Source organism: Styela clava, chromosome 1 (assembly GCF_964204865.1).
Source record: "Styela clava chromosome 1, kaStyClav1.hap1.2, whole genome shotgun sequence".
In the NCBI taxonomy this organism is placed as follows: Eukaryota; Metazoa; Chordata; class Ascidiacea; order Stolidobranchia; family Styelidae; genus Styela; species Styela clava.
In genome coordinates, this window is record NC_135250.1 from 27,414,161 (window position 1) to 27,442,160 (window position 28,000).

Below are 28,000 nucleotides of genomic sequence, written 5' to 3' on the forward strand. Positions count from 1 at the left end.
TTGCCAAGATATTGAATATAAATCGTGAAAGAATATGCTTTCGTAGCTATTCCTCGTTCATTGGCACATACACGCAAGTATTTAAATTCTTTTTTAGTATTTTTTCGTTTTTTATAATAACTGATTTGGTCCAAATGTATTTTCACAAATATGTAATGAATAATTTCGTTCAACTCAATATTAGCATGTAGATGAAGAAACTCACTGCAGACTAAGCTCATTAGTAATATTGGACTTGTCAAAAACCCAAAAGGTGTGTGTAGTCAACAATGACCTAAAAGATTGAATTTCATTATTGAACACGTAGTGGACATAGTAATTGTTTTGTTGTTATGTTGTTCTTAGTCTTGTTGTTGTTGTTGTTGTTCTTTGACACGTTTTGAAGAAATGGCTTTTCTCTTCGATGACTGAGAAATTTTCAGTGGTTAAAGATAGAATTTTTCTCCAGAAGGCTATTACTTTTTTTCTCTATGACGTCATCAAATCACGTGGCTCAACGTGTCCATGTATTTGAGCGTAGCTCTCTTGTATTTATAACGTATAATACGAACTGGAGAAACTGTAAGATTTTCTGCACCAGCATTAGGCACACCACCTTTGAAAATTGCGTGCAAGATACGCTGTATTAGTCTATTCCTCCCAAACTTTAAGTTCTAAATCAATCATTTGTTTGATTAGAACATATATTTTGTGTGCGGAAGTATTTTTTTTTTGCAGAACCTATATAATTAGTTCGAGACGCTTTATGCGCCATAATATTGAGCTCTTGTGATTTGTCGCGGCAAATAAAGCCAACATGTTTAACGAAAATTTCAAATATAAAAACCATGTATTTCATGTTGTGATCAACGGTTATTTTTGTACGCTACTAAGCATAGTCATCATCTTTCACTCACAAATACCTACAGAACGAACCACAATCCTTTGTCATCGCGTAAAGGGAGTAGACCTAATTCAAAAGAATTGCCTAGACTAAACAATAACAAACGCGAACGTGATAAGTTTCCTTTTCAACGATTCGGCGCATATTCCCAAGAATCTATCTCATACGTGTAAGCCTTTTTGTTTTCTATTCATATTAATTGCTTCGTTCCCATTTTTGCATCTAGAATTATTTTACCATGTAACATAACCCACTTATGAATATATATATATTCAAAGAGTTATTACTTAACTCAATATAAATATTTAGGTGAACAAAACTCACTCTGGACTGATATCAGCAGTAATGTATGACATGTCGAAAACTTGAAATATTTAGACAGTCTTATATGCCTACGAAAAATGTCAAATACATGAATTTGTCAAGTACATTACATGAAAGGTTTCAAACTAACGCAGAAAGCTTGCCACCTCGGAGAAAATTTAGCCCGCTCTGACAAAACTGAATTAATCTGATCTTTTCAAATTTCAGAAAAGTTCTCCTTCGTGTTTTCGTGATTTGTTCTGCAAAGTCTTGTTCAGTGTGGAAGAATTAAATATCTCCTGTATATGTAGAATTCGGAAAAGTAAAAAACTGTTTTACATTTATGTTCAACATTTATTAACAATAAAGTAAAAGTGGAACACTAATTAAAAATTTCATTAAATTCAAGTATAGACCGGACTGAGGCACTTTGGTTCAAATTACACTCCTAGAGTTAGGTACAATTCGGGAACCAAAAAATTAACCATAGTTCCTATTTTCCATTTTTTTCAAGTTCATATTCAAATTACGAAATAATTGATTTATTTGATAAATCTTCCTGAATATTCTACTGCTTATGCCATGGACACTGAATCAATCATGTTTATTATTTTGAACCAAACAAGTGTTTTTGGCTACTGTGATCTTAAACCAAATTTTGTTTTCATACCAATTTAGAGACGTTTTTATCATTGTTCGTAATTTTATATTCAATTGTGAATTTACGTTAAATTCTTTTTTGCGCCCAAGTATGGAGCATAGGCTCTTTATCACTGTACTTTAAAACTTTATTTTAAACCAAATAAAACATTGGTAAGCTTATAGTCAAAAATTTAAGTTTCAATCACGTATGTCTGAGAAGAATTATTTGTCTTGATAATATTTTTTATGAGCAGGAAACCTGATTTTTGGTGGCAATCAGTTCGAATAATTTCTTCACGGCTTTTGTGAATATATTGGATCACATATTTTGACCCATTCATCATTTTTGTGTTTTTTAATCCAGTGCATATTTTCGGGTTCGTTTTTTGTGGTCGTCTCTGTGCAACCACACGGCACAGAATCGCCTTGCAGCCTCAACGTTTTCCAAATGAACCTCGTTATAGCACTATCGCTCGTATAATCAAACAGTAAATGTTTTGTTCCTTCAGTTGATGCGGTTTTCAATGTTTTTAATTGAAAGAAGTTTTCAAGTCGGACCGATATTGACTCAGAAGAAGGTCTTGATTGGGACTCCACTTCTCCGTTATGAAACTTTATTATTTCTGAGTTTTCACTGCTTCCTCCATACACCTTGTTGCCAAACTTAGATTTTACATCTTGTATAAATCTCAGGTTAAGACATATCTGCAAAGCAGGTCAATAAATATTTATTAAAAGTTGAATACATCGCAAACTAAATTATTGAACAGTTATTTTTTTGTTCATTTTAGAACAACTTGATTGACCGGATGCATCTAAGTGGTTCAACTACCTAAAAAAACAAAATGTTTTTGGATGAGTCAGCAAGAATTTGTTACTTCAATATTTTTGAATGTCAAAGATCATGTGCGCATTTGTGTTTGAACATGGGAATATCGAAGAAACAAACCTTAGCATAGTCTTTTGGAATTGTGTCGATGCCACCAAAAGTGAAGACTGCTAAATTATCTTTAATTCGATTGAGTTTATTAGAAAAGTCCACTCCACTTTCATTCAGACGATGTTTGACAAAATAGTAATAAAGTGAATTTTCACCAATTGCCGTTCTAACAATTTTAGCTCCATGACTGTGTGCAAAAATAATGCGAGTTATTCCATTTTTACAGTGAGGCATATGGAAAAGAATTTTGTGAATCTTTAACACAATTAACGTGGGTACTTCTGTCAAACTGCTTGCAGTGTCTACAATTGACTCAACGTCCCTGTAATGATTAATTCTTTTTCTTTCTGAAAAGTTGTGTAATTTTTTACATATCTCCCACGCTGCATCTTCAACTTCATTGATATCGGCTCCAAAACCTCCAATTAAATATGCTTTGAATCCTTTCTGGCAAACTTCTATAACATTGTAAGTTTCATCAGCCATTCACCTCACGTATTTTAATGTCCTATCGTTGGGAATCAAATTAAATAAAACCTGTAACAATCAAACAAATAAAATTAAAGCAGAGCAAATTTTACATATCAAACATAAGTAATTTTTATCAAATATATTTTTACCTATTCACGATATATATATATATATTAAAATAAACGCAATACAACACAATAAAGTAGTGAATCTGAACATAATCAAAATACAAACGTTTCTAATTTTATACATATTTTATACAGAGCAGGACATATGGTCAACTGACGTTGAGGGCATAACACAAATCCTGAATAATATAACTTGGCGTTAATCGTTTAATGCTGACGCTTGATAACGTTTGCATATTATATATTGTAAAGATATAAAATTTAAATTCATAAATTCTAAAAACATGTACAAAATAAAATGGCAAAGTTTGTTAAAATGGTTTAATTACTAACGCTGAAGTTGGCATTGAAATTTTTTTTTAAATGTTGTACAGTATTAAATGTACTAAATAAAAAAAGTAAAATAAATAGCATTTGTTTGACATAATTGATATTATACTCAAATAAAAATATAAAATCCATATAAATAAATGACAATACAGAACTGCGCTAATACAAATTTGCTTTTAAGACATTATTTCCACGTTCTGACAACTTGTTCCGACGAGTGGGCTCAGTCAGTTACGTGTGCATGCTTACATGCTTTGTGGAATTTGCTGTTTCTTTCAATAATGAACAAATAAGTCAGTAAGTTACACAAACCCACTCAGGGTTTGCTGCTATTTTTAAAAATAATTTCTGTTTTATCTTTTATTTAAAACAAGGATTAGTTTCAAATTCTAAAATATGAAGGCGAAGATAGTAAAAATTAAACGTTATAAAATTACAGTATTTAGAAATCACCCGTGGGTTTAGGTCAATCTTCAAACTTTTGAATTTGAAGATCTCCGTCTATTTTAATAAAATACTACATTACATTTTAAGATAAACGTCTATTGTTTTGAGCACGTCTTCATTATTCACATACTCTCGCAAAACATGATTTGCTTTATCCCATGATGATTGACTTAAATCAGCAAAAACTGTCGAGGAAAAGTTTTTTTTTTCAGATTTTGTATCTTTACTTTTGGTCTTCGGAATTGTTTTCTTGTTGCACTTTGTCGCTCTCCCGACGAGCTTTTTTCCAAACGTTGCAATGGTATCATCCTCCAACCGAATATTTAAACAAGACTAATAAAAAAAATATGAATATGAATTAAATATGAAAAAATATGTTTTACACGGTCTCCTCTATAACAATATAATGCTTCTTCTATCGTTTTACCTTAGCATAATCTTTAGGTATGTCTTGGATCCCCTCCAGCGAAAATATTGCTAATCGATCTCGGATCTGTTGAATTGCGTTCTCGATATTTTCTTCAGGTGTATTTTCCTTTATAAGAAACTTCCTTAAGGCCTCAGTTTTGCAAGCATCATATATGATCAGTGCACTGTGACTATGACCAAATAAAACATGAGTGATACCATTGCAGGTAAATTGTCTTTCATCCCATAACAATTTATGTATTTTTATGATGTCTGATTCTGAACATGCTTTCATTGACTTTGAGGCGTTTACAATCACACGAATATTTTCCTCGTGATTTTTCTTATTTCTATATGAAATATCATGCACGTACGAGTATATTGTCCAGCACGAATCTTTAAGTTTCGGTTCAATACCCGAATCTCCTTCTCCTCCATTATAACCCCCAACAAGTACAAACATTTGCCTTTTATCTATGCCGCTTGCCATGAGTATTTTAAGTCCAAAAAATACTGCCAGTAATCGCTCCTGTTTTAAAAAGATCTTGAACACTCTTAGCTTGGTATCGTAAAAAGCGCTCGGTGTTCTGTATCCCCCTCGCGTGATCGCGCGCATTATGGCTGCCAATACCCTGCGAAAGTGAACCCTTTCAATGAATCGCTTGTAAACGAATGTAGGTTTGGATTGATGGACAAAGAATTTCAATTATGTGATTATTTGAACCATTGGCATACTATTAAACCAAAGGCATACATTCGACATATTTACTATAAGAAGCGGAGGTTGTAAATTAAATACCGGTTTTAAATGCCATACTTCATGACCAGTCTTATCGCTGAAATAATCAATACAGGAATATTGTATTCTTTAAATCCAGTACAGTTGTTCTTAACACAATAGAGTGTATTTAACGGGTTTCTCAATAGTGTATCAAGCCTTCAACGCCCAGACAATAATATCAAGTTTCATCCGCCAACAAAAACAAGCCCTATAAATTAGGCTGTTGGTATATGCCACGATTTGGCCAAACAAGATATTTTAGAGTGAAGGTGTAATACTCAATCACGTACGAGTATATTGTCCTACATGTATCTCTAGGTATTAGCTTTATATCCAACCATTCTTTGTAAAAATATTTGGCGTTTATTTATGCCGCTTGCCATGAGTCTCTTTAGACAAATAAGTACTGCTAATCGCGCTTGTTTTAAAACTATTTCGAACACTCTTTGTTTGGTAACACAAAAATTTGCTGAGTGTACGCGTATATCGGGCTTTCTGGCTGCTTATACCTAACTAAAAAGGGCTTTCCAAATTAAGTGCAGCAATACAACTCTAACCTGGTACACATACTATATTCAGGAAGTGCGCCATCTTGGTGCACACACTTCTGGAGCTCCCTAAATAGCACCCTTTCCACGAATCGCTTGTAAATGAATGTAGGTTCGATTGATGGACAAAGAATTTCAATTACGTGATTATTTGCACAAAAACGTGCTGTTTTTGTTCGAGTACAATTGTTACTAATACAATCGAGTGTATTAGAAGGATTTCTCAGTGTATCAGGTTTCATTACGTTCGGACAGTACTACTTATTCGGTTTATTCAAGCTTTATAAATTTTGCTGTGCGTATATGCCACGATGGACCTAACAAGATTTCTGGAGTGAAGGTGTAATACCGTACGAGAATTTTGGGCAACATATAGCATCAGGACTTGGTTTCTTATGCGATCATTCTTTGCTCCTATTATAAGCCCCAACAAGTTAAAATTTTAGGTCGCTATCTATTCCACTTGCATTAGGTTTTCAGGCCAAATAGATAGGCTACTGCTCGTAATCCTTCTTGCTCCAAAAATTTCTCGAATACTCTTTACTTGTCAACATAATAATGCACTGAGGACCCCCCCTCCCCTCCGCCAAAACTATATATTCTGTTTATTCAAGCCCTATAAATTCGGCTGTATGAATATGCAACGGCTGACTGATGAAAATGCTGTCAATACCATTTGCTTGGGAGAATCTATTAAAAAATATTCCAAATTGCTATTATAGTTTTGTGATTGACATCTTTTTTTTGTAGCCGCATTTAAATATTTATAAATTCAAATATGATTTTAGCAACCACGTTTGTTAAAATTGGTCACTTTTACAAATTTTGCGCCAATTGACTACGTCAACGGTAAAGATATTTAAATACGTTTAAAACAAGATTTCCATTATTCATATAATAGGATTATTAACAAATCGTTAACATTATCCGATGTTTATGTAAACTGGCTTAAAGATTATTAAATTATTCCTCATAGATTTAAATTAACTTTGTAAACTTATTTAAGTATATTAGTACAAACAAGACCGAGTTCAGTGAGTAACGTTAAAAATGTCCCACAACATTAAATTCAATACTATAGAAATGTGTTTTGTCATTACATTACAATAATCATACATAATGGTACATTGGCAATGAGATACCCCTTTCAACACAGTATTGATCATTCTCTCTACCGCCGTCTGGTTGTACAAAAAAACATGAAATAGTTCAAGGGTTTTCGATAGTTTCACTGGTCCAGACAAACTTGTTTTCTTGTTTCATATTGTTCCGACCACCGTTTCTCAACCAGTGGGCCACGGTCCACTTCTGGGCCACAGATACATTTTCAGGTGGGCCACGAACCTATTAATAATTGCCACAATTTTTGATAAATTTGTTAAACTTTGATTGAAATGAATGATACTGCCGCATTTTTGGCTGTGGGTGGTGATGCTCATTTTAATTATTTATTAACGTGTCTATTTTTTCAAAAATAGTTTCTTGTATTTTTTATTTTTTTCTTTGCATTAGAAAGTTGATGGACCTAATAAATTCTTGTGCACAAAAAGTGAACCAAGACAGAATTGTGGATAACTATTGGTCAAGAACAATTCACACTGAAAATTGCCCAGACTGAATTATTGTCACGAGTCGACTGCAATGTTATTACTATATTTTAGTAAGTTTTAAACAAATTATGAAAACTGAATCTCATTGTCGCAATCTGAGTCTACAATTATTTTAATCTTTATTTTTGTAATTGTATCTTGTTTTGTTTGAATAAGTTAGACAATAATTTGAAAAAACTTTAAAAAAAATATGCTCACTCTTTCGAGGAAACGGATCACTTTGTTCTCATTTATCACATTTATCTTGTTCAGATATCATAGTGGCAATGCCCACATACGGATTTGAAGTAAGAAGTAGATAAGGAGAAAGGACCTGCAGTTCAATATCCAACATCCTAATACGCAATCATATGATCATAGTTATTTCATATCTTGCTTGGAGTTATGCATATGACAGTAAATATTAATCTTATAATTGTGAAAGGATACATTATAAGGTTATAGGTATTTCGTATTCACATATTCCAGTTCGAACCTTATATGGTTTCACCTTAAACAAATTTAATTCCAACATACAATTTAAGGTACTCCTGAAGTATGCGCACAAAGATGTCGCATAACCTGAACCCTAACCTGGTACACAACCTGAATTCAGTTTGTGCGCCATCTTGCTGCGCATATTTCAGGAGGTCCCAATTTAATATAACCGATATTTTTACCGTATTATTTCCTAAGTCTAATTGTAATTTAATTGTGTGTTTTTATCATTTTTACACCCCAATCTTTTCCTGGTTTAACTTTTTATTTCCAATTTATATTTAAAGATTTCATCCCAGTTTTCCAGGGCATGTTCATTTTTTCGTTATATTTGTGAAAATCTAAAATTTCCTTTTGCTTCTATCATTTTATATTTTAATAAGTATAAATTTAGATTTTGCAGTCTTTTATTATCTTTTCCGATCTATCATGACTACCTGTAAATTGCAATGAAATCTGGTATCCTTATGCATGATGCCTTGTCTTTGAAATATTAAGGATTTCCTGCATGACGAAATGAAGTTGGTTCTATTGGATGCATAGGACCTGTCGTTTGAAATTTTATCATATTCATACATATTCCCATTCTTTCTCTAACAGCATCTGCTATTGCTTGTGACAGAGACACAATGGCACAATCGAAATCAACAGAATCTAAGAAATTCAATTAAACGACAACGACCAGCACAAAAGATGAAGCAAGAGTTAAAATGAAGAAACTGAAGTTGCTGATGGTCAAATCGGATGTCGTCCTCCTACGTTAATCATAATTGATTTTAATAACAATTCATTAAATAGGCTGCTAAAAATTTAGATAATTTAGAAAAATATAAATAATTTTTTAGAGTGACCCAATTTTAGAGTGACCAAATACATGAACAATTCTAAAAATTATATCATACACTTGAATGAAGACTATGAGTATCAGTTCATAATTTTAAAACGCCAAGATTTGCTATGAAATTGAATTGTATTGGTTCAAAGTATTTATTTTGTATATACAAATTGATTATCAAATTCACTTAGCGCTGAATATAAAATCAGATTTGTTGCTAATATTTGTTACCACTTACCATCAACGCTTCCTGATAAAATTGGGCTGACGTGAAGGATATGCGCAAAGGAAGAGATATGTTTTATTTTTACTGTAAACTTTGTCGATATTATTTTATATATTGTATAGTCAGTCATAGCGAAATTTCGGTTTATAAAGAGATAAAGTAGAAGTGCTGTACAATGATGAAACTTGCTGAGAAAAGTCGTTATATTTTCAAAGCATTTGCATTACTTCTTTCTTCGACATTAATTTACAAATCTTCGCCAGCAGCTGGTGTGAGTTCCACAGAGAGACCCGGTGAGTGTACTGAACAATGTTATTTGAGATTGGACTAGCTAATTTCCATTCTATGACGAATTATATTATCCTGTAATATGGTATAGTATAGGGCAGGGTGGTCCAAGGTTGTTGGCTCCGCGGGCCACAAATTTATTTTTTTTATTGTCCGAGGGCCACAATAGTGCCTATAGAATAGGTAAACTGTGCAATACAAAACAAACACTTTAATTGTGCAAACACATAAGTATCAGACATAGCCATCCCAGGCTAATAGAATCCGCATTCGATTTTTAGTTTTCTAAAATGCCTATATTATTAGCATATATTCCCGACCAAAAAGATAGAAAGCCAGAGAATAATTTAGACTGCCAAGCACATCATTCAACTTTGCTATTTGCCTTGGCTAGCCATAACACTGGTCAATTCAGTGACATTAGAAATGAAAGAATATGTCAAAAGATTTTTCTGAATAATTTTATTACGAGACAACACGAAATGTGATTTATTGATTACTTTCCGAATGTGACGCGGGCCACAGGTAATGCAGCGGTGGGCCACATGTGACACGCGGGCCTGGGTTTGGACCACCCTGGTATGGGGTATAGTCATATACAGTGGTGAGATTCATCAGGTTCGCACCGGTTCTATAGAACCGCCTCGCGGAATTTTATGAGATCAGCGAACCGGTTAGCATTACTGGTTACTGTCAATGTTTTTTTTTGTAACAGAACCGGCTGAAAAGTTTAACTTTTGTGAAGTAACCGGCTGACAAAAAATTTGAACCCCACCACTGGTCATATAGTATAGATTGACCCGTGATGTATTTGGATATATTGTTCCATTCCATATTACAGTAACACAAGAAAAGTACAACAGTTGGAGACAGAAACTAAAGCAATGCTCAACGCCAGTGGTGTATTCAACATCAACAGTTGGTACGTTGACGAGTATACCAACAAACAGGACTATATTTCAAAAATTCAAGAGATATTTTAGGAAAAATTGAGACTTCCTACGTGAACGACAGAAGCTGTTTTAGACATGAAATTTTTGCATGTACAGATATTGTGACCCCCTTATACCTTTCAAATATTATGAAACAAATTGAATAATACTTGTATCTCTGTTTATATTGAGTAAAATGTAAATGTGATTATGTTGAGTTTTGTCAATGATTCCAATTTATGGGTTTTATTGTTATTCCCGCAAGTTCCTAGTTTGGCGTGTCATCACCCAACTGGTTCTTAATTCAAATGAAAATGATATGAATCTTCGATGATACTAAAAATCAATTTCTATTCCACTAAACATAAACTTATTATAGCTTATTTAAGTTCTGTTCGACACACGGAGTAAATGCGTATACAGTGCTGATAGAATTTCAACGGACAACTGACATGCTCAGTGCTATATAAAAGATTACTAGAGAACTTACAGTACACAGTACAGTACACGAGAGTTTAGTTTCGACTATTTCCTGTAAACTAGTTAAAAGATATAAATAATTGCAGCGATAGGTATTCACAATAAATATATATTCATCTTGAATATTCATTGTTCGCTTTTTTGTCCGATTGTTTGGGTCAGATATTTTTGAAATGTGTGTGCGTGTATTGAACAAAGTATGTGGCTTATATTCAATTTTTCACATATTATTATAGAGGGCTATGATGGATTTAAAGTTGATGATAAAACGGGACCATACAGCAGCAAATACGCTTCAACTAGCACAGGCGAGTTCGTTAATAAGATGTGATCAAAAATGTTTTCTCACACATATACAATTATCAACAGAAAAAAGTTCTCAACCAGTCCAAAAGCTTTAGTATTCTGACATGGTTACCTTTTAACTCCAATTGAGGTCCCTAATTAGTTCGAAAGTCTCTTATTGTTCTTTTTGTGTTTGTTATGTGTTGCAAGTTTTTATTGGTATTCTTCAAGTTAATATATACAGCATAATATTATTTTGCATAATAATTATTTGTAATATGTGAACCCGGACAATAATGGTGATTAGTCAGAAACTATTTGTATTAATGGTTAATGGTAAGAAATAGTGAAATGTGTATTTTAATATCAATACTGTTTTCATTGCATTTACGCCATGGTACTGACGAATGCAACTCTAAATTTAGATATCCAAAATGGACGTTATACTGCGTGCAACTTTCCGTACGATACCTGCTTCAAAACTTGGAGTGGCACCAGTCGCAAAAGATCGCCAACAAATCAATGTATATGCGACAATTTCTCTCCTTGCCCTTACAACAATAAAAAAATGCAGGATGTTGTTTCGAAGATCAGCAAGATGTTTCCGTGATTTATATTTGAATATGAATGAAAATTGATGTTTTTCTCATTTCAATCGCATTACGGTGTTGGGTAGGACTATTAAACATGACCTAGGCGATTTATTGAATTTATGAGATCAGTGTGAGCTGCCATTCTACCATATATTTAAACCAAAACAATATTTTGGAAGTTAAAATGATAATATATATGGTTACAGTACATATTAAGCATTAGAGAACAAAACATATGATACACAATTCATTTATCCGCAGTGCAGTGCACACAGTGCATTTATCTACCGAACGCAATCCCGAAGCGATACAAAGGTATGTAATGGAAAAGTATGGAAGAAGTGGGTCATTTTTAGTTTTAAAGTCTGAAGTCTATCCGCGAAATTGAAAAACAAAACCGATTTCACAAAACATCTAAATCTGCGGTTGTTGTGTAAAATAAATTGTGTTTAAGTTTTGTAGTTTTTGGATCAATTTTGTGATCAAAATGGTAATTGAACACGAAAAACTTCTTAGATACATCTAATGCAGGTCATTATTCTTTAAACTTAAGTTAAACTTAAGTTCGTGTACTTTACTTTATACGGCTAAAATCGTGATTCATAAAGTAGAGGCCTAAGTTTGTCGCCCGATTTGTTCCTGTATTATATAAGTTGTCGGCAAACTGTGGCCCGTCGTGCATTTTTTGCGGGCCTCCAATAAATTTCAATAACAGGTAGTGATACACCGAAAAGTTTTATAAATACAACATAACATATAATTATTTTAACAAATGGTTTGTGTGCATATATCAAACGATCATGCATTACGTTCATTCCATCTACAGTACCGGCATCACAATTATTCTGTTTTGTTGATTCCTGCGCAATTCATACGGCTATTATATACGTCTTGCCCTCCGAATAAGATTCTTTACAATCATGTACGAATATGTAATTGCCACTGCTTAAATAAACTATCTTCCATTCTGAGTAAGTTACCTATCCTTCACACGTGTCCTCTACAATCTTTGCGAATGTGAGAATCACAGATATCTATTAGTTTTTTTTTTTTTTCTTCAACAATGATTACAGCTCATTTAACAAAAGAAAAATATTTCAGCCTCATAGTTCCAACTATTAAATGTATTGGCTGAACACCAATGCAGATAAAAAGAAGAAAAGCATTGCTACTTTGATTCCCATCTTTTTTGAGGTTGCTCCATTGCATAACTCTAAACATAACTAGATTTAACATCAAAAATATTTTCAATATAAATAATTCATCATAAGTTTTTTCAACAAATCTTCACCTGTGTTACAGTAACATGTAGTTGTGAAAGTATCGCTATTTACATCACCTACGGTGCTGCATCCATCTGATCCACTGCTGCACAATCGCCCAACTTGGAGAACGCCTGAAAAGTAAAAATAGGCATGTACGGTGGAATATCTCAGATGTAGGCTTATTTAGTTGTCGTGAACTGTATATTCAAAATATCTAATGTTATTTAATATTGATTACTGAACACGGAGTGGACATATTGATCGTTTTGTTAATATGTTGTTGTTTTTGTTGTTGTTAGACGTTTTCTCCCTATCGTTATGAATAATTGTTTTTCTCATTAACTACTGAATAATTTGCTTTGAAATTTTCAGTGGTTGAAGATTGTATGTTTTGATTGGAGGCATTAATTTGTATTTGTATCAAAAATTTCTACAGGACCAAAGAGATTCGTTTTTTTGTGCGCTATGACGTTATTAAAAATTAAAATCTCCTCTCCTCCACCTTCGCTTTACCGATCGTGAAGTCCTACAAAGTCGTGAACATTGTGAGTACCGATAGTTTATTGTAAAAAACTGTATTTTATTTACCATAGATTTGATCGTTTGTACCCACCATTCAAAGTTGCTTCTACTTTCGTACAGGTCGGTGTAGTCCCATTACATTCTTTAGTTTCTGTTGATGAGTCGACGGTGTCACACACAAGGCATGTGTAACATCTGATGGCAGATGCTGTGAAATAAATCATAGAAATATGAATTATAGTAAATACTAATTAGTCAAGAATTATTTACTCAAAGTGGCGAAAGTCAAAAGTTCATTGAAGATATTTATTTACAATCTGACTCAACCTTAAAATTTTTGAACTGGATATCTGGCGCTCTATGAGTTGCACCAATAAATACACAGCTTGGAAAACTTTGCATGAATGTAATTTTATTTTATCGTCACGGTGTTTATAAATTATATTTTTAAAGAAGGAATAGATATTGAAGAGAAATTTGCATCATCAAAACTATCATACAATAAATGAGTATGTTTGCTCTCATATATTCTATTTTCTGAATCCAAAATACAATTTTAAAATTACTTCAGATGTACTGCCCTACTGTACTAAGAATAATTATTGATCGTACGAATATACCTGTGGCAAAAATCAGCATCAAAGCCGCATAATATTTCAAGACCTTCATTTGAAACAGAGAATTGCTAAATCGTAATAATTTTCCGGTATACTGATCTATGTATTAAAACCTGCCACGATTCAACCCGTGGTTTTTGTATGACCTGTCATTCCATAAAGTATCTCTTTTGAACCGTTTAATAACAATAGGAAATAAATTATGTGTGGCCAAAGGTAGTATTATATGTTTAAATTACTAATACATGCTTGGGACGTGCTTAAAAAGTCACAATATTTCTGACAAAAGAAAAATAATATTATCGTTTGGTCATTGGGAAAGCTGATACACTGTTAAGAAACACGTTAAATAAGCTAGAAAAATAATTGTGCTCAATATTTCGATTCTGCTACGTGTAGTGAATTAATCGACCACAGTACATTACATTTCAACCAGTACCTTGTCTTATTCTTTTTTTTTCATTTTGCAAATACTGAGTTTAACCGCCCATGTGTCGGTGTTGCAGACGTAGACAATAGAAATTCACGCTTGGAGGGTTGCGAATAATAGAACGTTTGTACATATTTGGAAAACAATAGTCGATTTTACCTAATATATATTTAAAACTTGTACATCTAATTGTATTCATTTGATAACCCTGTGTAAGTAAAATAAATTCGCATATGTAAATACTTTGAGATATTATGTGATAGTCCGACACACTCAAGCAATATGAATATGTCAATAACAAAAAATGAAACTATGGATATAGATTCACGTAATATTTACAAAAAAAATATATTCATATGAGCCTTATGCCAGATATGATTAAATAAAAAAGACATGTTTGTATTGATTAAAGGCAGTGGAACTTCATATGTATCAGCTATGTAATATGTAAAATCAGAATAAAGCACAAAAATTGTTTAATGAATTTTTTCCAAATTTTTAATCGTTTTTTAATCGCTCAGGAAAAATAGTTTAACCAAAACCAGACTGGTCTGCAATCATAATGCATTCTAAATACAGTTCGCTCTTTTAACGGCTTGGAATATACAAATATGTCAAAGTCAGTCTTAAAATTATTCCTAATACATCTTGGTTTTTCTAAGAAATCTATAAAAAAAAAAAATTAGCGAATGTTGGACAATAATGTTACTGTTGGAAATACAACATGGACATATCAACGTCAACTTATTTTTGATACATTTCATTATCTTAGATTCATAGTTTAGACTAGATTTTGATTTAAATAAGAGTTATATAACTGTTTAACAAGCAAGGCGTTATTCAACAATTTTGATTGAGTCACATTTAAAAGTCTCATTTAATGGTATGGCAAAGGTTCAAATCTGCACGTTTTGGTGCAAATAAATCCCATAATAAAAATTCTTTGCCCATCATTTGAATCTACATAAATTCTTAAGAGATGCATTGAGAGGGTGCGTTTCATTTGAGCAGCTAGAAGGCGCAATGTCACGCGATGGCGATACCCAAAACCAGTGTCATTGTTACGTTTCCAACTAAAGAGAATTAGAGATATTTTCAGAACAAGCCCGATCATGAGCAATTCTTATTTAGGCAATTCAGAGGTATAAGTACCGATATGAAGGTAACTAATTTTGTTCGTCTATATTACATCAAGTTGTGTAAAGGGAATAAAACCTCTGGACAGGAGATATATTCTGTTGGCTAACACAGACAGCCTTCGAACGCGTAGTAAAACTAGATATTGGAAAATCGGAATAACAGTATGGCCTCACCCTAAACACATACTACCTTATTTGGCCTATTTTGAGTATATGTCAGGCTCCATCGACTTAGATGAAAGACAAAAAAAATTTTTGTCGAGGATAATAATGAGAGAAAAGTTAGATCGACTATAAATATAATTCTGATTTCATCAATCAAACTTGTCACGAAAAAGACGTTTTCGACGCATGAAGCGTCCCAAAATGTTTTAAAATTACAAAGGGTATTTATCGACACTATATATTGTTTTGTACCTCAAAGATGTATTAAATGAAGTGAACAATTACTTATTAAAATACAAGAAACCTGGATAAGATATATTGAGATCTGATTTCTTAATAATATTGAAATTATAAATGGACTTCATGGACACCCTGCACATTGTGCTGCTTCATATTGTACCCTGTTTTAAATGGAATTCTTTGATCAGTAGTTCGAATCGTACATTTATATACATAATAAGCATTGAAAAGCTGCGGTTTAGTTGAGTACAGCTAGGGGGCCCTATGTCACGCGATTGTGTAACCCGAAACCGGACGCTTTATTTCATTTTTCAGCAAAAAAGTGTTTGATTTATTTTCGAAACAAGTTCGATCACGAGCAGAGCTTATTCGGCTTAATATGCGCATGACAAACGCGACATGGATAAAGGACGAATGTTTAGTAATATCGGTGGATATGATGAAATTAATGATTTTTCTTTTAATTACATATTTGCTTATTTTAAGTCATAGCCGTTCAAAAACAAAAACGTTTAATTATATACCATACACCAGGTGGATATAATTAGTTACGCTTCAATCTTGCAAATCGAGTGTTTTCGAATGTTTGTTTCAAATAGAATAACAGCGCCGAATAAGATAGGCGGTTTAAATATCCTACGACTACTTGAGCACTCGATACTCGATTTGTTCCTCTTGGTATACAAGGGCAATGAAAATTAAAGTGCTATATTTTAATATTTACAGAGCGTAAAGTATGAGTAAATTGGCTGGAAATGCAGAAGTGGACTTGGAAAAATTTAATATAATCTCAATATGTGACCATGAATATGAAACAGATATGGAGGACGTAGCTTGGAAAATTTTCAGTGGAGTAAAAGACGCATCAAGGTCTGAAAGACGGAATTATCGTGATAGAATGAAATTTATTACAACATCTTCAGAATTTCAGTCCCAAGAAGACGCAGTCAGTGAGCTTAAATCTCTTATTTCAAACAATTCTTCTCTGGAAGGTCATATTTCGACAATGATTCTTGCCTACAAAGATGGAACTCAAATTGTTGAAGAAACCTTCACGTTTCAACCATTATCAGACCTTCTACGTGAATCAATAATGATCGTGGCGATTGATGAAACTTCAAACTTATCGGATGATTTGGCCAAGGTTTGTATTTATTTTTTTCCTATAAAATAAGAGTCGAGATTACAGCGAGAATCAAGTGTTTTGACAGTTTATTTTGTTTCTTCCTCATTGGGGTAAATTAAGAGCGCATGTCCCAACTATAGTAGAAAGTAACAAATATAAGTTTATGATATCTTTATTGGATTGGTGATTAATATTACCCATTATTATGCGTTGTTTTTCATAGATATCTGTAAATCTTCGGGCGCAGTCAGACATAACAAGAATGCAGGAAGAGTACAAAGTAATTGGAGACAGAGGAAAACAAGCTCTCGAAGTCAGCTTCGGTGTAAAAGAAGAAAAACCATGGACACATAACGTGCTATCTTCAATATCAAGTTCAAGCACCACTTCGTTAAACGTGATTTCCTTTATGCTTAAAACTGGAGCTTCAGCCTTTATATTATCTCTTCTAGGCATTAAACTGCCTATTTAATTGAATACGCTTTGCGGTAACAAAATACCTTCCTTCAAAATACCACACTGTAGCTTTTAAAAAAAATAATTCTATTGTATCAAATAAAAACGAATAATACTAATATTTTACTTATTAAACTTATTTGTTTCTCTTTATAAGTGATTTACATGTGAATAGTGTCATTTGTATGTGTTTGGTTAGAGAAAAATTATAATAAATTTCAATAATACATTTTGTCTAGATGTACATTGATCAACAGGTCAGAATTACATGCCAGGCTGAGTCTTTTCTTTCGAAATTATCAAACACTCTTTGCCATATTTGTGATTTATTTAGAGTCCTGTTGTTTGTAATTTTTACGAAGTTTGAAAAATATTCTTTTTGATGTTGCTTTTAATATTTTCACAAATAATTCTTGTCATAAACATTTTGAATTTATTTTGAACAAATATCTACATATCTATAACGAATATAAACAGTTTTTTAATCAAGGTGTAGTCAAAATTCTCGTTTAAACAGTCAGACCAAGAAACAATGAGGGCTTCGAGTGAGGAACTAGTGTGTAATGTCGCCTTGGTTTTGGAGTCAAAGCATAAATCAATTACGGCATATATTGGGCGCGTAGAGATAAAACGTTTTACAAAGTTCAAACATTAAAAACTAGTACTTGTGGCAATCAAAATTCAATACAAAGAATTCTTCTCGTACATAATTTAATTTAGAAATAAACTGTTAATCTATAAAAACATGGCGTACCAGGAATTATCTTATCAAAAAACAAAACTTTAATACATTCAATAGGGAGCGTAGCCGAAATACCTTAATTACAAAACACTCTTTGCTATCGTGGTGCGAACGTGCTATCGTTTATCGTGGATTGGCATATAATTGTTTTAGCAATAAATGTAAACCGTAAAATTGTTTACTCAAAGCAACGTAATAATCTAATGTTCATACGGAAATCTATCTTTCGTACGCCATTTTGTCTACCATATATGTACGCATATATCTAAATCTGCTTTACCTGTCGCTTCAATATAAATATTAAGGGAATTTTTTCATTGCATAATTTTAGAACGAGGTTGAACAAAACCTAATCAAAAGCTATTTGACTTGTTAAATATCGAGAATGCTGAAATTAGTTGGCCGAGTTAACCGCTTTATAAAATTATCTGTTTACATTTCATTATAATCGTCCACTGCTGTTGTCTAAGATAATAGTATATTAATTTGGATTATCCTAAAAATTCTCTGTAATTTTATATCGCGATCCAATTAAAAATATCACTAAATGGCAAATGGTCAAAAAAAACGACCATACCTCGTAAAACTTACGAACTGTTAAAAATATAGAAATGCGCAATACTAAGTTTTTAGAGAGTTATCAACTTATTAGGATAAATGATTAGTACCAATGATTAGGGCTGGAGATGGTTAACCGGTTAACGAATTATTAAGTAAATATTTGAAAATCTGGAACTGCTGATTATGAATATTTGACAATTTTAGGTTCAGAATTAGTTCCGGTCATACGTTAGTAAAGTTTTGACAAACGCTTTGAATTTTTTTCAATATTCATCGCCGAATTGAATACACACTCTGATGGTACACTGATAGCAGGTATACACACATATATATATATATAGGATCTTTTGTAAAAGCTTCGCCTTAAAAACACCCCGTCGCCACTCAAAATTAAAAAAAAAATTGATTATCAGGTTAGGGTATGAAATATACATCACGCTGGAAGATAATATATCCAATCATTCCTAATACGAACCTAAATCTTAACGGGATAATTGCGAATTGTTATATTGAAACGCGGCAAGCGTATTTTTTTCAAATCTCACATTTTTGCATTAGTGGCTTGGGCCTTCTAGAAAAGATTCCATATATAAATTTTAGACCATTCCTGCTAGATATTTAAATCTGGATATATAAATCTCTTTCACTGCTGCAGTCTCTAGTGGACCAGAACTGCGAAATTGTTCTAAAACCCGTGTGACTCATTAATAGTAAATTTTTACCATTTACGTCAAGCGTCACGCTGCGGTTAACAGGTCAAGTATTTTAAACTGAAATTCGCAGCATAAACCAAAATGTGTGATACCAATTGTAGGACATCCAATATATGCAAATTCTTCCAGGAAAATTTAGTAAAATAAGTATCTTTGGAAAGTAGGGCAAACGCATAAAATTGCTTATCATTAAACTGAGGTAAATTAATTTATTATTATTATTATTTTGCACTCATCAAATTCATAAAGTTCACACTATGTAGCGTTAGATATGCAAGATTCTAAAAGCAAACGTGACGACAGCAAGCTCAAAAAATCTTGGGTAGACTAGGTTAAAGCTGAATAAGTATTATTCTTCAGTGCGAAGTGTGTGGAGTCTTGTTGACCGTCAAACTGCTTTATTAATTTTTTTTTTACTTTTGCCCACAAATTCTTCCTCTGGAGTCTTAACATATTTTAATAGTAAAAAGAAATAGAACGATAACGTCTTGCAAAATCAACAAAACAAAAACCATTTCTTGCTATATTGAAAATTTAATACAAATAATTATTTCAAAATGATGGATTAAAATAAATAGTCACAAAATGAACTACTGTATTTTACTACTGTACAAGGCTTAGCCAATTTTTTTTATCGCCTCATATATGATTGAACAATCAGACCACCGTTTTTTGGCGAAACAAGCATAGTCAAAATCTTTTATCAAAAAATAAACACAAAACACAACGCAATCTTCTATCACTGCCTATAATATGGAACAGTAAATAATAAATTCAACATTCACGAAAAACCGTAAAATGAGTGACTCTGTGAAGGAATGAAACAATCAATGTATAAAAAACAAATTGTATAGTATACGAAATTTTGTTTGGTGTTTCTAGTAACAGTTCTGGCCGGAATTGTATATTCATCTAACTTTACTGTACCTTGTGCTTGATATACCAGGGTGTGTAAAATCCCTTTACAATTTTAATTTTGTTATTAAGTAAGTTGGCAATATCTCTCAACCAGGTTTGTTGAATTTTAGAATTTTAATCATTAGTTGTTCAAGAATAATTACATCCTTTTACATCTGTGAGGACAAAAATATATCATATCAATAAATTCTTTCTGCAAATTTGAAAAAATCTAAGACTTTATGAATTTTTGATAAATAACAATTTTTGCACCGCATAATTTCATTTCCAAGGTGAAAGAATTTCAATTCCATCGAAATCCAATAATTAATCTAGATATAAACAGTATGTAATTGTTGAGGGTTAAAATACTTGGTCAGATAATCTTTCCGTCGTATTAAAACGGCCACAAGTTATTTTTGAACGTTAACTACCTTTCAAAATAGTAATTCAATTCCCGATGTAAATGAAAATATTTAAAAAAAAGTAGCTTCATGAAGTAATGCAAAACACTTCACAATGTTTCCCAACGAGTTGAATACAATTTAAAAATTTCTCACAATAATTACATGTCCGCGTCAATATTAAAATTACTCGCAAATATTCCAAATAAACTCCTTTTTTTGCAAAAAGATGGCAAAGCAGAGAAAATTTTTTTTGTTTTCAAAATTTTGTTCCGTGTTGAATTCTCAGCAACACCAGGGTAATTCATGCAGAAATTCTTTAGGTTTTCATTACCCCATTAAAAATATGTCAAATTTAACGACGTGGAATGTGACCTTCAACACTTCGAGTGGGAGGTCAAAATAGTTCATTGAAAGATAATCACAAAACACACTGCAATCGTTTGTCTCCCCTTTAATTGTGGATAAACAAAGAATTGTTTCAACAATAAACAAAAACCGTGAAATGATAATGTTTCAAGAGCAATGATTAAATTAATGTAATGTAATGTAAATTGAATTTATAAAAATAAATCTGTCTTATTCCATGCACAAGTAAGTCTCATCTTCAGAATAGCGGTTTTGCCTCAGATCACATATCGAATCTGTCTAGCTTCGTAGCTTACTGAACAAATTTTGTTTGGGAAAATGAATACTCGAGGTGAAGAAAACTTCGAATTGGAACTGAGTTGTCAAAAAACTTGGTGTGTAATTATTAGGGTTGCCGGGCGAATGTCGAAACTTATAGGACACCCTGTATCAATCAGTTATTTTTCTGTTCATTTTAGAACAACTTGGTTGACCGGATGCAAGGACGGGTGCATCTAGGAGTTTTGAATAACTAACAACAAAAAAACATGTTTTTGGATGAGTCAGCTAGAATTTGTTACTCCAATATTTTTAAATGTCAAAGATCATGTGCAAATTTCTGTTTAAAAATGAGAATATAGAACAAACCTTAGCATATCCTTTTGGAATTGTGTCGATACCACCAAGAGTAAAAACTGCTAAATTGTCTTTAATTTGCTCGAGTTTTTTGGTAAAATCCACTCCATTTTCAGGTCGACAATATTTGATGAAATACTGATGAAGTGAGTTTTTCTCAAGTGCAGTTCTAACAATTTTAGCTCCATGGCTGTGGGCAAAAATAATGCGTGTTATTCCATTTTTACAGTGGGGCATACAAAAGAGAATTTTTTGAATCTTGTAAACAATGGTTGTCGGTACTTCTGTTGAATTTTTTGCAGTGTCTACTATTGATTCAACGTCGCTGTAATGACCGATTCTCTTCCCTTCTGAAAAGTTGTATAACTGTTTGCATATCTCCCACGCTGCGACTTCTACTTCATTGATATCGGCTCCGATATCACCAACTAAATATGCTTTGAGTCCCGTCTGACAAACTTGCTTCACGTTGTCAGTTTCAACAGCCAAGTTGGAGGCAAGTCAAAATTAGACAATGAAATATTTAAAAATGCAACAATTATTTTTAGGTCAATATTTCACAATTAGAAATCTTTATCAACATTTTAAATCACCGGTTCAGCAGTCATACCATGAAACAATTAAGACATGGTAATGCTTTTAGTTCAGAGATTTTATAAAAAATGAAAATTGCAAAATATTCCTTTAATTAGAAAATTAGTAGTAATTCAAAATTATATTAAAGTTTGAGTAGATTAAAGTTGAAATCGTTTTTCGAAATATATTTACTATTCCTAAGGAAATCTCATATCACCGCGTAATATATGAGATTATAAGAAATTCATTCAACAATAAACAAAAACCGTTAAATGAACTGTATATGGCCCTGTAAAGTACCGTAACAAGCGATGCACATATAGAAATCTAACTATCGTGCACACCATTTTGTATATATATATATATGTGTGTGTGTTCGTAATAGCCAATTCGGCATGAATTCTAAACATAAATGAACTTGATGTGATTTTTTTTATATTGTTAAATACACCATTTACACTCATATAATTTAGAAACTGTAAAATTCAAATCCTATTTCGCTCATCAGAGATTCGTTTTGTAGAAGTATTTTGGGGCGCGAGCGTACGACCATGTAATATTGTGTCTTTTGATGTTCCATTCCTTATTTTCAAGTTTCTTCTTGGTAGTCGTCCCTGAGCATCCACATTGCACAGAATTGCTCTCCAACATTAAAGTTTGTAAAATTTTCCCCATTACAGCCGCGTCTTTTGTATATTCAAATAGTACATGTTTTGTTCCTTCAGTGGATGCTCTTTTTAATGTTTTCAACCGACAGAAGTTTTTAAGTTGATCCAATTTTGACTCAGTTGTTGAAGATTCCACTTCGCCGTTGTGAAACTTTATTATTTCTGAGTTTTGGCTGCTTTCTCCATAAATAATGTTGCCAAACTCAGAATTTATATCTTGTTTAAGCCGCATGTTGAGACATATCTGCAAAGTAGATCAGAAACTATTTATTAAAAGTTGAATACATCGCAAACAACATTATACAAGGTGTCCAACAGGTATTACCCAATTTTATAGTAATGACAATTGTAAGTTTTAATAAGTTTTGGTGTGTGATAAATGAGAACTATAACGTCCAACATGTGTAACATCAATTTCAATACGGATTGATTACAAATCATTTTACAATTAAAAAAAAATTCCTTTGATTATAAATACTTTACCATGGGCCGAAACTTATAGGACACCCTGTATTAATCAGTTATTTTTCTGTTCATTTTAGAATAACTTTGTTGACCGGATGCAAACACGGGTGCATCTAAGAGTTTTGAATAACTATTAAAATAACATGTTTTTAGATGAGTCAGCAAGAATTGGTTACTCGAATATTTTTGAATGTCAAAGATCATGTGCACATTTGTGTTTGAACATAGGAAAATCGAACAAACCTTAGCATATTCTTTTGGAATTGTGTCGATGCCACCAAGAGTAAAAACTGCTAAATTGTCTTTAATTTGCTTGAGTTTTTTAGAAAAGTCCACTCCATTTGCATTTTGACGAGATTCAATGAAATAATCAAGAAGTGACTTTTCATCAAGTGCCTTTCTAACAATTTTAGCTCCATGGCTGTGGGCAAAAATAATACGAGTTATTCCATCATTACAGTGTGGCATATGGAAGAGAATTTTGTGAATCTCGGAAACAATGGTTTTCGGTTTGTCTGACAAACTTCTTGCAGTGTTCACAATTGACTCAACGTCCCTGTAATGAATAATTCTCTTTCTTTCTGAAAAGTTGTATAACTGTTTGCATATCTCCCACGCTCCAGCTTCCACTTCATTGATATCGGCTCCGAAACCTCCAATTAAATAAGCTTCAAATCCTTTCTGACAAACTTGTTTTACATTGTTAATTTCATCAACCATTTTTATTGTATAATTTAAAATCCTATAATTATTTAGTACATCTCAGATTAAATAAAATCTTTTAAAATCAGACAAAGAAAAATTAGGCAAATACAAAGTCAGATTACAAATTGAATGAGTTCAAATTTATTTTTAATTCAAATATCATAATACCTCTTTACGATATATAGAGTAATAAGAAAGACAAGGCATTTGAATCAGGGTCTTACTTCAAATAATATTTTAATAGTATATTTGGAAATTCTCCAATTTCATTTTAATCAAATTCAGTGAACTTTCGGCAGAAAACGATATTTACAACTACTAGACAATAATAAGGTACAATAATAATAATATGACGCATTCGAAATTCAAACGGTTTTGCAAGTGACCGATACTAAGTATTGTGTCGCAAACAACGTTCCCTCTAAGAGCTTGGTAAGTTGCGCGGAATAGAAGGCCATGGAAGCTCCAAAAAAAAGTCTGCACGGAAAATTAGAGCTTGTATTTAGCTTATCTTGTTGTCAATACTCATGCACTTTTTCAAAAAGCATAAAAAATGAAATGCAATAATTATCAATATAAATGTAAATTGGAAAAACTGAATAGACTGTATATCAAAATATCAAAAAAATCACACAGATATGAGTAGGTTTCACTGATTATTCTGGAAATCATTTTATTTTATTTTAATATTGTAGCAAAAGAATTTGATTAATTCCATTGATATAGTTTTCTCAATGTGTTGATATGAAAAGATCAAAATTATGCAATGTAATACCTCAGAATACCAATAATTTATGTCGATATTTCATAATGAGAAAAGTTATTCTTTAAAATAAACTTTAATTTCATTTAAGATATGCATCTATAGTTTCGAGCACTTTCTCGTGATTTACATACTTTCGTAAAATATGATTTTCTTTACTGCACGATGCAGAACAGGACAGATTTGACAAAAACATTTGTTTCTGTGACTGTACAAATTGTTCAGGTTGTGGTTTTGATATGATTGTCTTGTTGCTGTCTGCATATTTCCCAAAAAGCGTTTTGACTGATTTTGCAATACCATCATTATCAAATTCAATATTCCAACACACCTGTTAAAAATTATATGTTAATCATTATATATAAATGTGAAATTGTATTTAGAAATAACTAAAAAGCTGTTTAATTATTTTATACATTATTTGAATAACAAGAGTTCAGTTTAGCGATTCCTAATTTAAAAATCTTCAATTCATATTTAATATTTCCTAATCATGGCTATAGCCGTTGGTTTTGGAACTGCTTTTTTAAATACCCAATTTAATTTTAAAAGATAATCAGAATTTACTGTTTGATTTATCGTGTTCTGCATAATATTAATTTAATTTAGTTCAAAATGAAGCTGTTTTGGATGAGATAAGATGCGCGCAATTCAACAGCATAGATTGAAATTGTTAATTACCACACGATATCAAATATATCTTTCAATGAAATGTAGCAGTTGTAATTTGTAATATACTTTATTTGACTGCGATACCTTTGCGTAATCCCCAGGTATGTCTTGGATTCCTCCCAGGCTAAATATTGCGAGTCGACTTCGAATCGTTTTAATTATGATCGGTATTTCTCTTTCTGGTGTACGTTTCTTTATAAGAAAGTTCCACAGGGCCTCATCTTTAAGAGCTTCATATATGACTAGTGCGCCGTGGCTATGACCAAGCAAAACATGAGTTATACCATCAAAAGATTCATCATTGTATAACATTTCATGCAATGCCGTGATGTCTGCTTCTGAATTAGCTTTGAGATATGAACTTGAGTCGTTAACAATTACGCAGATATTTGGCATGTGATTGGCTCTACTCCTAGTGCTAATATCATAAACATACGAGTATATAGTCCAACATGCATCCTCAAGGAATAATTTTCTTTCCGGTATTTTTTCGCCCCCATTGTAGCCACCAACTAGTAAAAATTTTGGCTTCCTAGCTACGCTGCCCGCCATTAGTGTTTACGTCCTCAAATAAATCTCGAAATCGTGTTCGCTCTGAAATAAATCAAACATTTAACCCATAGGAAAAAATGGGCTTAATGTTTGCTCTCGCCATCGCGTGCCATTTATTTCGAGGCGCTGTCCGTAAATTCAAAGTTTAAAACAGCGGTTCTTGAATGCGGCCACAATTTCGAGCAATTTCGGATTCACACGGAACTTTGATAATAACGACTCGCACATGATTTCACCTTGGTATTATAACATAATTTTAAAATATTGTTACACATGCAGTTAGAAAATTGAAGCACATTACAAAAAAAATTCCAATTCAACTTCAGTACTACCCAATTTTGAGTCATTGCATCTAATTAAAAATGAGTAATAATACCCAGTTTTCATTTAGCTATATATATATATACTGTATATATAATTATGCACAAAAAATCCTTGAACTACTCAAAGATGGGGCTTTGTCCTCTATACAAGCTAAGTCATAAGAAACAATAAACTGATATGGAGCGTCTGATATTCGACCTTTATTGAACTTTAACCTTAATGAACAACCTTTTAATTTAAATATGCTTTGACTCGGAATGTATCCGTGGCCATTTGCAATAAAATGAGAGAATTGTCGGTTCGTGTGCACTTTGAGGGACAACGGCGGCATTCAATCGATGATATTTTATCTTCCTGACAGACCCAGGCTAGAGCAATGATTTGACTGACTAGTACATAGATTAATTACCAATTTAGATCTACGTCAAATATTTCGATCATCGGGTTTTGCCGATGAATCGCATCAATTTGAGAACACAAATATGAATTTGACAGTGGTTCGTTTGGAAAATAAAAAACGTAGTTTCAATTAGACAAGCTTTATGAAAAATTTAAGTTTCAAGTTATTCATATCACATGGAGAGTAATTTTTGAAATTGTTGAAAATTGAGAAATAAATACTTGCGACGAAAAAATTTAAAAGAAGATCATAGTCATGCATGCGACCCAAGTAATATTAAAGTTGAATGACTACTGAATGCAATACGCATTCGTGCAGTCATTTTTGTAAAATTCACAATGTAACCGGATATGACAGACTCGTCGGAAACATGATGAGCGCGAAAACCTGTTTTTGTAAGGAAGATTGGTTATTTGTACAGAATTTCTTCTTTATATAGACATGGGGCACGTGAAATTGTACCTTTTTTACCTTTCATGGTTTTACCAGTTCGGTTCAATCAACTAACAATTCGACTGAGCGATAACTATAATAAAGAAATTACTAAACTTGGTCAAAAATGTTTTAGCTATAACATCATAACTGATATGCAATGATACTTTTATTATTTCCCTACCAATAAAATCGCATTCAAAATATTAAAAAAGTGTTGGCAATGTTTATGGAACTTTTTACTGACCTTACCTTATACGTAACTTTTATAATTACAATATTTGCAAAAAGTAGCAATGTTGCAATATACGAACACGTGGATTTAATACCCAACGACTTTGCAAATGATTCATATTCCACTCTGTATTCATTTTTTTTTAATTTTAATTATATTTATTAACTTTTTATTAATTATTTAACTAAATTGATGAGTCATCCGTTCGTTTAATCATGAGGATCATTTACCATTGAAAGTTGTTAAAATAAAGCTGATTTCAACATCATTTCAAGATCTGAAAAAAAAATTACTATTTGAATTGAATAGAGAATTATCATTTGCAAATAATAGAAAGAAA

General features: G+C 32.3%; 6 protein-coding genes across 6 annotated transcripts; 1 reads left to right on the forward strand and 5 right to left on the reverse strand.

The window, feature by feature from the left end:
• Positions 1–1,610: 1,610 nt before the first annotated feature.
• On the reverse strand, positions 1,611–3,299 carry LOC120335027 (uncharacterized). The gene is made up of 2 exons (XM_039402534.2): positions 2,778–3,299; positions 1,611–2,533 (listed from the first exon to the last, which is right to left on the reverse strand). Exons 1-2 carry the CDS (start codon positions 3,252–3,254, stop codon positions 2,123–2,125), a joined length of 888 nt encoding a protein of 295 aa, XP_039258468.2. The 5' UTR covers positions 3,255–3,299; the 3' UTR covers positions 1,611–2,122.
• A 201-nt stretch (positions 3,300–3,500) lies between these two features.
• Positions 3,501–5,315, reverse strand: LOC144427675 (uncharacterized). Its single transcript, XM_078116627.1, has 2 exons — positions 4,572–5,315; positions 3,501–4,477 (listed from the first exon to the last, which is right to left on the reverse strand). Exons 1-2 carry the CDS (start codon positions 5,166–5,168, stop codon positions 4,220–4,222), a joined length of 855 nt encoding a protein of 284 aa, XP_077972753.1. The 5' UTR covers positions 5,169–5,315; the 3' UTR covers positions 3,501–4,219.
• Positions 5,316–12,719: 7,404 nt separating this feature from the next.
• LOC120335025 (uncharacterized) lies at positions 12,720–14,139 on the reverse strand. The gene is made up of 4 exons (XM_039402533.2): positions 14,015–14,139; positions 13,486–13,602; positions 12,899–13,003; positions 12,720–12,820 (listed from the first exon to the last, which is right to left on the reverse strand). Exons 1-4 carry the CDS (start codon positions 14,061–14,063, stop codon positions 12,726–12,728), a joined length of 366 nt encoding a protein of 121 aa, XP_039258467.1. The 5' UTR covers positions 14,064–14,139; the 3' UTR covers positions 12,720–12,725.
• A 2,576-nt stretch (positions 14,140–16,715) lies between these two features.
• LOC120335119 (uncharacterized) lies at positions 16,716–17,912 on the forward strand. Its single transcript, XM_039402614.2, has 2 exons — positions 16,716–17,129; positions 17,335–17,912. Exons 1-2 carry the CDS (start codon positions 16,722–16,724, stop codon positions 17,581–17,583), a joined length of 657 nt encoding a protein of 218 aa, XP_039258548.2. The 5' UTR covers positions 16,716–16,721; the 3' UTR covers positions 17,584–17,912.
• A 3,770-nt stretch (positions 17,913–21,682) lies between these two features.
• LOC120335024 (uncharacterized) lies at positions 21,683–24,314 on the reverse strand. The gene is made up of 4 exons (XM_039402532.2): positions 23,821–24,314; positions 22,992–23,356; positions 21,881–22,058; positions 21,683–21,799 (listed from the first exon to the last, which is right to left on the reverse strand). The coding sequence occupies exons 1-4, from the start codon at positions 24,295–24,297 to the stop codon at positions 21,683–21,685; spliced, it is 1,137 nt and encodes a 378-aa protein (XP_039258466.2). The 5' UTR covers positions 24,298–24,314.
• A 182-nt stretch (positions 24,315–24,496) lies between these two features.
• LOC144427998 (uncharacterized) lies at positions 24,497–26,412 on the reverse strand. The gene is made up of 2 exons (XM_078116634.1): positions 25,802–26,412; positions 24,497–25,376 (listed from the first exon to the last, which is right to left on the reverse strand). The coding sequence occupies exons 1-2, from the start codon at positions 26,267–26,269 to the stop codon at positions 25,128–25,130; spliced, it is 717 nt and encodes a 238-aa protein (XP_077972760.1). The 5' UTR covers positions 26,270–26,412; the 3' UTR covers positions 24,497–25,127.
• Between the last annotated feature and the right edge of the window lie 1,588 nt (positions 26,413–28,000).

Coding starts and splice junctions, on each gene's coding strand:
- LOC144427998 (XM_078116634.1), bottom strand. CDS start 26,269: ATGGCGGGCAGCGTAGCTAGGAAGCCAAAATTTTTACTAGTTGGTGGC. Junction 25,377..25,801: donor TACCTGGGGATTACGCAAAG/GTATCGCAGTCA, acceptor AATTTTTAACAG/GTGTGTTGGAATATTGAATT.
- LOC120335025 (XM_039402533.2), bottom strand. CDS start 14,063: ATGAAGGTCTTGAAATATTATGCGGCTTTGATGCTGATTTTTGCCACA. Junction 13,603..14,014: donor GATGCTGATTTTTGCCACAG/GTATATTCGTAC, acceptor TTTATTTCACAG/CATCTGCCATCAGATGTTAC. Junction 13,004..13,485: donor AGTAGAAGCAACTTTGAATG/GTGGGTACAAAC, acceptor TTTACTTTTCAG/GCGTTCTCCAAGTTGGGCGA.
- LOC144427675 (XM_078116627.1), bottom strand. CDS start 5,168: ATGCGCGCGATCACGCGAGGGGGATACAGAACACCGAGCGCTTTTTAC. Junction 4,478..4,571: donor TACCTAAAGATTATGCTAAG/GTAAAACGATAG, acceptor TTTTTTTATTAG/TCTTGTTTAAATATTCGGTT.
- LOC120335119 (XM_039402614.2), top strand. CDS start 16,722: ATGAGTAAATTGGCTGGAAATGCAGAAGTGGACTTGGAAAAATTTAAT. Junction 17,130..17,334: donor TATCGGATGATTTGGCCAAG/GTTTGTATTTAT, acceptor TGTTTTTCATAG/ATATCTGTAAATCTTCGGGC.
- LOC120335027 (XM_039402534.2), bottom strand. CDS start 3,254: ATGGCTGATGAAACTTACAATGTTATAGAAGTTTGCCAGAAAGGATTC. Junction 2,534..2,777: donor TTCCAAAAGACTATGCTAAG/GTTTGTTTCTTC, acceptor CCTGCTTTGCAG/ATATGTCTTAACCTGAGATT.
- LOC120335024 (XM_039402532.2), bottom strand. CDS start 24,297: ATGGTTGATGAAATTAACAATGTAAAACAAGTTTGTCAGAAAGGATTT. Junction 23,357..23,820: donor TTCCAAAAGAATATGCTAAG/GTTTGTTCGATT, acceptor TCTACTTTGCAG/ATATGTCTCAACATGCGGCT. Junction 22,059..22,991: donor AGACACAATATTACATGGTC/GTACGCTCGCGC, acceptor TTTTGCCCACAG/CCATGGAGCTAAAATTGTTA.